The sequence below is a fragment of the Oenanthe melanoleuca genome, chromosome 15, assembly GCF_029582105.1.
Source record: "Oenanthe melanoleuca isolate GR-GAL-2019-014 chromosome 15, OMel1.0, whole genome shotgun sequence".
NCBI lineage: Eukaryota > Metazoa > Chordata > Aves > Passeriformes > Muscicapidae > Oenanthe > Oenanthe melanoleuca.
Window position 1 is genome coordinate 2,151,364 of NC_079349.1, and position 9,449 is coordinate 2,160,812.

At 46.4% G+C, this 9,449-nt stretch overlaps 1 protein-coding gene across 2 annotated transcripts; it reads right to left on the bottom strand.

The window, feature by feature from the left end:
• Positions 1–234: 234 nt before the first annotated feature.
• Positions 235–9,423, bottom strand: TMED2 (transmembrane p24 trafficking protein 2). Of its 2 annotated transcripts, XM_056504435.1 has the most exons (5): positions 6,654–6,878; positions 5,201–5,393; positions 4,791–4,811; positions 2,822–2,929; positions 235–1,707 (listed from the first exon to the last, which is right to left on the bottom strand). In XM_056504435.1, the coding sequence occupies exons 1-5, from the start codon at positions 6,831–6,833 to the stop codon at positions 1,583–1,585; spliced, it is 627 nt and encodes a 208-aa protein (XP_056360410.1). In that variant the 5' UTR covers positions 6,834–6,878; the 3' UTR covers positions 235–1,582. The 2 variants fall into 2 exon arrangements, with proteins under 2 accessions (XP_056360410.1, XP_056360411.1); XM_056504436.1 differs by lacking the exon at positions 4,791–4,811 and having other exon boundaries at positions 6,654–9,423.
• Positions 9,424–9,449: the final 26 nt, after the last annotated feature.

Genomic DNA, 9,449 nt, shown 5'->3' on the forward strand with positions numbered 1-9,449 from the left:
TCTGAGCCCCCTGCCAAGGCAGAGTCACCTGGAGCAGGTGACACAGGAACACATCCAGGTGGGTTTGGAATGAATCCACAACATCCCCGGCCAGTTCCACTGATCTGCCACCCTTAATGGAAAGTTCTTCCTCTTGTTAATATGGAACTTCTTGTGGTTTAGTTTATGACCATAAACAATTTATAAAAACCCCTTTGTTTCCTTAAGGTATCAATAGAAAAAAAAATACAAAGCTGTTTTTTTTTAAAGAATTTCTTTATTTATCGAACCTGGGTCATATTTAGATTCACGAGCAATTTTTAAATGTACATCTTAGAATTCAATTTTCAGTGTTTTACACAAAAATATTGGCACACAACAGTTGCAATAAGGTGTAACAGCCACCTCTCTGAAGAACTGCTGCAAGTGTTTGCCCGAGGTTGAAAAAACTTTACCTGGAACATGAAAACCTGTAACAAATTTTAAATTAATTGTACAAAACTGTTGTGTGTTACTTGTAGAGGATCCCCCCTGGAAAAGACCCCATCCCACCCCCAAAAATGATTACAACTAATATACATCAGTCACAACATAATCCTGGCTCAGCACCCACATCAGACGCTTCTCAAATTTTTAAACCAATCATCAGATAACTGAGGAAAGTAACTTTATACAAAAACAAATCTACATGTGCCTGAAAAAAGAAAACACACCAGTATTTAGCATTATGCTAATTCTGATCAGATCATGGCAGAGTTTGCCACTGCACTTAAATACAAGGGCTGCATAGCGTGGATTAAACCCCCAGAATTCGGAACCCTTTGGCCTCAGGAATCCAGATTTCCTGAACACTTCTGCCCTGGGCACTGGGCAAACAGTCTGAGCTTTGGACCTGCAAAAGCCAAAGGGTTCACAAGTGTTTGCCAAGACACTGCACACAATTGGCTTCCAAATAAAACCTTTGAGAGACTAAAAACCGTGTAAGGAACATTTGGTGATGAGCAGAGAAAAAAAAGCATTTTCACATCAACTATTCAATTAAAAAGAACTTTGGGAAGAAGTTGATATCATTAAGACAGTTGCTGATGACTATATTTTAAATAGCAACTAGGTATGAATTTTAACCTTTTCCTTGGCAGTTTCTGTGAGTGGAGAAGGGATTATTTCAATTTTATAACACCTACTGCAGGGTTCAGGATGTAAGAATGCAAACAGTCACGTTAGGGCCTTGTACCGTTTCCCTGGACAGAACTGCAAGTGCTTATGGAAACAGGGGAAAAAAGTTAGAAAAGACAGAACAGCTTGTTACTAGAGTGAGTTACAGAGTTTGCAGCTTGCCTGGACCTTGCTTAGCACACAGACTGGGCAGATCTCAGTGGAAAAAATATGATGCCAATAAAGTGACAAGATTTCAGCACAGCTTTTGCTACAGAAGATATATAAAAACAATTTTTTTTCTTTCTTAACTAGGAAGGAACATAAGCAAATAAGTTTTACAGTTCAGTAAAGAGGGTTCAGAAACTAAATGACTTTTTTTTTTTTTTTTTTTGTGACCAGGATGTTTGGTAGGGAGTGAACTGAAATCCGGGACCACAGAAGGATCTTACACCACCCTTCGGACTTCAAAAAACCTCTTCAGGTAGTAGATTTGTCCCAGTGTCATGGCAACTAGTACAAGGGCTTCAAAGAATGACCAAAGAACCACTCTGCTGTTTGTGTTGTCATTAACTGTTGGGAAAAAAGAAAAAGAAAAAAGTTAGTAAGTAACAAAGCATTTAAACTGAAAACATTCTGCCACAAAACTGGAACACTGCACATAAAACAAACTGGGTTTGTGCCAGGTCATCACAGGTGTCCCAGAAGGGCCCTGCAGCCTCAGAAATGAGATCTGAGGGGGGATTTTTCTCAACAGTTTGTTTTTAAACCCACTTTGGACATATACTGCAGCATCTTTCTCTATTCTGCTCACCCTTCTGGCCTCTGAGTTGCCAAACAAGGTTCTTGCTGGAGTCAAGCAGGGAATTTCTGATCTCTGCAGGATCATATTTGGTTCTAAACATTCAGATTTTTCTTAAATCAGACCATTAGTAACAAATGTCAAAAAACTGGAGATATTCATAGCTTCAAATAATTGAGGAGACAGTGCTTTTATATAATGTTGTGTTTTCTCATTACAAATACTTGCCCTTGATGCTCACCCATGGAAGTAACAGTAGTTCTGCTCTATTTCAACAAAACATTTTAAAAAGAGACTTTGGCTCAATTATTAAACCATATCCACTTCAAGGGTGAAGTAACAATTCAGCCAAAGTCTAGGAACCAAATCATGGAATGGTTTGGGTTAGAAGAGACCTTAAAACTCATCCAGTCCCTGTCATGGGCTGGGACACTCCTTGGGCACCTCCAGGGATGGGGCAGCCACAGGTTCCCTTGGCACACTGTGCCAACCAGGGCTGTACCACACTCCCAGGGAGGAATTTTCCCCAGTATCTGATCTGAACATCCTCTCTTTCAGGTTAAAACCATCCCCACCTTGTCCTGTCCCTAATGTCCTTGTACATAAATTAAATAGTATCATCACTGGTATCTCCATGAATACACCATTCAAACAACTGCAGGATTTACAACACTTAAGCAAATGTTATTTTGTATAACAACGCTCATTACGTGAGGAGAAGCCAATTTGAAGATGATTGCAAGCAACACCTATGGGCAAGCTCTTCAGGATTTAAATTATTATTTTTTAAGTCACTTGGAATAGCTTTTATGGACTCATATTTAAATATGACCATTTCCAAGTTCACTGGAGGGGGAAAAGCAGCTATTGGAGTCAGACACATACTTGCTCTATGTATTCTTTCACGGACTTCCATGTACTCCTGTTCGTGCTTCACAGCTGTCATGGCCACTGCTAACTCGTTAATCATCTCTTCTAGCTTGTTCTGATGAGCTGCAGAATAATTTCAAAAGCATCAGAAAGTCTGTTAATAACTGAAAACACCAATTCCAATGAATTTATGTAATTAATTTCCTGCTGCAGAAGGTCTGACAGTACAGAGGAACACTTTCTATCCTTCCAGCAAAGTCCAGTTTCTGTAGCACCACCTTCCCTAATGTGTCTCTGTTTTGTTAAACATTTCTCCACATCCAAATAGGAAGAGACACAATTTAGACTCAGTACAGACCCCACATTTCCAGTGTGCACATACTTTTCCAGGAGAACAGAATGGAAGAATGCATGAGATCAATACCACACACTAAAATCTATTTTGCCAATATCATCCAATATATTCCAAGCAAATTATCTTAACATGACAGCTTTTCCTAGTTGTTAAGCTTGCAAAAATAGAACGACTGAGAATTTAGCTCAAGATCATGATGCTGGCAAATCATGAGATCACTTTCTGAAGCAAAAAAATCCCATCCTGTGATCTTCAAGTTCAGCTGAAACCCAGCATTCAGGGGGCACAGTTCCCAGAGGGCCTGGCACAGCCTTCACTTGTGCTATGTTGTGAAAGCAGGAGAGGAGTTAAATACCAAACCAGTAGCACAAAACCAGCTTGAACAGTTCAGCAAATGGAAGGCTCAGAGATCTAAGATTTAGTGGTTTGACTGTCAATCACAGAATCTTTTTAATACATCCACGCTCAAAGAACTGCCCACTCATAAATTTATAAATTAGGCAAGTCACTTGCAAAGTTTTCTAGCATCAGGTTTAGGTGCCATTCCACAATCCCTGAGCAATCAGCTCTCTTTAAAAGTCACAAAATCCAACATATTCTCCTTTCAAGGGGCATAGTTGACTTGGAAGCTACCTCACTACAGTTTTATTTGTAAATTAAGTGTTTCAGATCACAGTCTGAAAATAGAGCTATTCAAAACACACACTTTGTGGGGAACAGTCAAAAGAGAGGACGAGAGAACAACACTCATACAAGTTACAATTAAAATCTAAATAGTTGTGCAAACCACACTCATTTTCCTAAAATCTCAAATCCCTTACTTTCATGGCCAACTGGTCATTGCAGTAAATGCATTTTATTAATAAGAGAAGAAACTACAGTTGCAGGGATAGTCTAAAAACACTCAAAAAATTCACTTCAGAAAATTGTCTTATTGCACTAATATTCTTTACAACAGATATATGCAGACTCAATAAAAAATTCTAATGAGTCTTTAAAAAAAAATCAAAAGTTAGGAATGTGGTACTTTTTAAGTGACATCAAGCACTCAATGCCCAAGTTATTTACTTGCTAAAATAGAAAACAAGAATTTGCTGCCTTTCCAGCTACAGCCAGTGATTTCTAAATAAACTTTAGAACTTGCTATAGAATACATTCATTTCTTTTTACAGCAAATGACAAGTTTGAGTTTTTCCCCTGATACATCAGTAATAATTCATAACCTACGAGCAGCTTATTGCTTCCAAAAGCTTTTGATTACTCAACATCCCCTTTAGCAATAGAAAGCAAACACTGCCAAAAACATCCAGCATTCTTGGATGTCCAGGGTTTTAGTTCAATTTCATCTAAACTGATTAAATCTTCTGTCAGCCATAAAAAAGCACCTGGAGACAAACTGCCATGGCCAGTGCAAGGACCTGATCCCAAGAGCTGCTCAGGGTATAAACCTGCCAATGGAGCCTGCAGGTACTCAGCATTGCTCAGAATCAGACCTTTGGGGTAGTTTATTAAAAAGACATTCTCATGCTCCAAACCAATGTTACAGAGAAAAAGCCAAGTTAGCTGTTAGTGAATGAACATGTGCCAGAGACAAGATGCTAAGGAGCTTTCAAAAAGCAGTCCACATACCATCCCAGGTATCTCCACCACCTAGAGGAAAGTGTAAGAGATGAACACAGGTACAGGACAAAAGGCTGCAGATAAAACAGTCATTTACACAGCTACAGGAAAAGTTTTATATTAGCACATTTATCAACTAAGGCTACACACTGCTGAGCCTACTAGGAATCAAAGGATGGCACTGATGAAGGGCTAAAGGATGGAAGCATTAGTGTCTGCAGATGGCTGAGGGATCCTCTGGTGATTTTGCCTCAAATTGTGTAATCAGATCTAAAATCATCCACTTTAGCTGTGCAAGAGAACAGCTAATTACACCTGAAGGAATGGGAATCCTGAGAGCCCTACACAAGTTCACAAGTCATGCAAATAGGGAAAAGCTCCTGAGCTGGAGCTGATTTCCTTCCAGGACTCTTCCTCACCTTCTGTCTCCATGTCTTGCCCCTTGGGAGCTTCCCCGATATCGATAGTGAACATCACTATCTTGGGAGTCATGGTGGACATCCTGTTGCTAAAGCAAAACTTGTAAGTTCCATCCATGTGGGCAGCAAAGGTGTATTTTCCACTGGACTCTCGATCTCCTTTATAAATCCCTTTATTATCGGGCCCTGTAATCTGTGTGGGGAAAACAGAGGATCACACGTTTTGATTTCAAACACAGAGGTTTCAAATGCACCATCACAGCACTGCCAGCCACAGGCACCAACACCATCTGTAACCTGGCTGGTTTGGCACACTTCAATCTTTCCCTCCCACATCTCACTGGATCAGCTCCCTGCAAAGAAATCTCTTTTAAAAACCCCACAAACTTCTTGGTAAAGAAATTCTTACAAAAGCCCCTCTCCCTGGCCTCCTGTGGTCGAGATAAGCAGTCAAGAACAAGCAAACCACAAACCCTGGCTGTTTGTCAAATTAACAACTGCAGGGGAAACCTTATCTCTGATGTCTGAAAGAAAACAAAAAGAAAAAAAGACATTCTCCAATCGGCTTTAGACACACAGTCAAGCATTGTTGCAGTTACCATTTCAAATGGACTGGAGACCTGAGTTCTGAGCTCTCAGGGTCACTGTGATGCTAAATTCCCATCCCATCTGGCCAAACTGCTGCTGAGCTTCCACTAGTGACACGTGCAGGGGATCTCACAGCTTCCAGTCCCTGTTCTGTGTCACAGCCATGTGTCATTTTCAACTGATACAGAACTCTCAGCAACAACTCTCACATCTGTGATATCCCAAACAAAAACCGCTCAGCTCTGTAAGATGATGAAGGCAGTTCATACTCAGTATTCTCCTGATTTGATCCCTCTTTGAAGACAAATATTCGCTCAAAACTTTCCCTATGTCAACCACCCAGATTAAAAACAACACCTTTGGGTTCCAGAGGAAGCACACTGCTCATCTACAGGCAGCACCTGATTCCAGAGAGCAACTCCGCTCACTCCACCCGCCAAATAATTCACTGTGAGGAGGCTGCACAAGCGGGATGAGGCTGAAAACCCCACGGGAAGGGTGACAGATGGAGCAGCACAGCCTCGTGCAGCATCGGCAGGGGCGACACCCGCGCCAGCAGCCGGGCCTGCCCGAGGCCGCCCGGCCGCACGGAGCCCCCACAGCGCGGCGGCCGCGCCCCGACCCCGCGGGCGGCACCGGCCCCGCTCCAGAGCCCCGCGGGCGGCACCGGCCCCGCTCTAGAGCCCCGCGGGCGGCACCGGCCCCGCTCCAGAGCGCCCCGAGCCCGCGGGCGGCTCTGCCCCGCTCCCGCCGGTGCCGCCGCTCGCTCCCGTGGGGCCCCACACACAGCGGGGCCGCAGCGCGCGGGGCCCGGCCCCGGTTCGGCCCCGCTCCCCAAGGTCGGCCCGCGCCGCCGCCGCCGCACCTCCACGTCGATGTCCAGGAAGCCGCCTTCGGCCACCTCGAAGATGAGCCCCATCTTGGTGCCGGACGGCACCCGCTCCAGGAAGCACTCCTCGGCGTGCGCGTCGATGCTGACGAAGTAGGCGGCGGCCGGGGCCGCCAGCGCGGCCACCAGCGCCAGCACCGCCCGCACCGGCGACATGGCGGAGCGACCGGCGGCGGCACCGAGCGGCGCTTCCGGCCCGCGCCGCGCCCCTTCCGGCGCACGGGGCCGCCGTTCATTGGCCGCCACCGCCCCGCTGCCACGTACGGGCTGCGCTACGGCGGCCGCCGCGAGACAAAGGACAGCGGCACCGCCAAAGCGCTGAGGCAGCGCCCGCGCGGCGCGGGAGGCGGGACCCACGCGCGGGAACAGCCAATGAGCGGGGAAAGAAGGCGGGACGGTAGCGCCGAGAGCCAATCGGAGCGGAGCGCGGGGAGCGGCGGCGGGAGCGGCGATGAGGGGGCGTTGCCCGGCAACGGGGCGGGGAGACCGAGGGAGGCGGGAAACGGCGCTGAGGGGATGGGGGCGGTGGCTCCTGAGGGACCCGGGCGATTCATGAGGGATCCCGGCCGCTCCTTAGGGATCCGGCACCACGGCTGTCACCGCGGCCGAGGCTGTTGCTGCTGCAAACCGGGAAACTGAACTTGCTGCAGCTAGGGAGAGGTTTGGGGAGTAGCCAACGTTTAAAACGTTAATAAGGAAATCCAGCTTGTGGGCTGTTCACTTAAGGAAACACAGTCAGAGCACGTCCAGTTTCTGCTTCACCCGAGAGTAACTGTGTAAAAACTCATTCCTTGCATGACCATGCTTAAGCGCTAATTTCCAACTGAACCTTCCAAAGAGAAATTCAGAAGTTCATGCCTGAGCTCAAGGCAGCTTGTTTCATGACTAGCTGTTTTAATGATGTGGGGAAGAGTTAAAGACTAACACACAATCCGGCTTTCCAGTGAAATATGTATGCGTTGTCTTTGCCAATAATTGCCGGTTGCTTACTCCAGGTGACACCCAGACGCGTTTATCTCGACAAAAGCTAGATTTATATCAGTACATTCTGCTCTCCCCTGCAGCTCCAGGTGTGAGAGCAGAGCTGCTGTGTCAGTGCAGGCACAGGGTGTGGACAAGTGTGGACAAAATTCTGCAAGACAAGCTGAGCCTGAGGAGCTGCAGATCACGTACGTGGCTGGATAAGAGGCTTTTCCTGCCAAAGTCGTTTTCCGTGAGCTTGGATCAGGCCAACATTGAACATATTGTATCCCCTACCACAAATTATGCTGGTTTTTCACCTTTCTCAGATGTAGTTTTAGTCTTTCCACACGTGTTCCCTACACTGTTATATTTTTCCCCTACCCACTTGAACAGATCAACGGGAACTCATATAGTACCAAATTATTGTGGCAAAAACTCTTTTTCTCATCTGTAACTTGGGCAAAACTATGATTTCACAGCATAGCTGCTCCCCTGAGGTAGTGCAGAGTGCTCTCCAAATATTCTGCTCAGGCTGTTTCTCCTCCTCGTGTGTTCATAAGCACCTTTGCCAGGAAAGGATGACTACACCATTATTCATCCTCCTGCTCTCTCTGGAACTTTGTGCAATATCCTGTGGTGTCCAACTCTGGGAATAAGTTTCATGAACAATATATAGCTATATTTTCACTGGGTTATTGCTGTAATTTAGGCAACTGATTGCCAACCTCATGTATTTGGGGACTGATGTCCCCTTCCAGGCTCCCTGGTACCTACTGGCAGCGCATGAGGAAGATCAATATTTTGTACCTCGCGCCAGAACAAGGTTATGACAGAATTGCATGGAAAAACTGGTCTGGGAGTCACAGTGTTGCATTTCTGAGTGTTACATTTCTCATCGTTCCTCCTTCTCATTCTCTTGCACCGGCGTTTTGCATCTGCCATAAGTAGATAATTAATGCTGTATTCACAACACGCAGCACGTGTCAAGTCATTCCAGACTTTTGCAGCCCCACTGCTATTTCTCCTGATTAGTTCCAGTGTTTGATGTTATTCATCATATCCTGTCCAAAATAAATGCATTCTTCCTCCTCTGCATACAGCAAATGGCAGGACTGGGACCTAAAATTATTTCCAGGCATATTTGACTTTAATCTATAGAGACTCATCTGGAGCATCTCCTCCTAAACCCTACGGAAATAAGAACAAACTTTCCCAGTCACATCTGAAAGCAAAAATATTGAAAAACCTGACCAGAAAAATATTTTTTGGTTTCATTTAAATTCCTCTGCAAGTGGATCCATGCCAACAAACTGCTTGTATGTGTAAAATCTCCACTGATTCTCTGAATACGTGCTCAATAAACTCTTCCTGCGCTCTTGTAGAGAAGAGCCCAAAATCCCTGTTGCTGGTGTGCCGCTGCTGAGTGCTGGGCTTGTTCAAACCCTTCCATGTGCCGGCGGCCATCCGCCAGCCTCTGTCCTTTTCGGGAGCCGGGGAACAGCACCCCGCGCCCACCCTGCTCGGGACGTGTCAGCCCTGGGCAGCATCCCCCGCCTGGAACCCGAACCCCGAACACGGGCGGGTCCGAGCTCTGCCCCCTCAAACTCACGGCTCCCCTTCCCGCAGGAGAGGTCGGTGCCGAGAGCCGTCCCGCTGATGCTCGGCACAAGCACCGAGCGGAGAGCGCCAGCGCTTGGCGATGCTCCTGTCCCCACCGCTAGCGAAGCCGAGTCGCACCCCGTGCCTCGGCCCGGCGGGTTCGGCCCCGGGAACCGGGCGGAGCGGGGCCGCGGGCATGCGCGGGGCCGC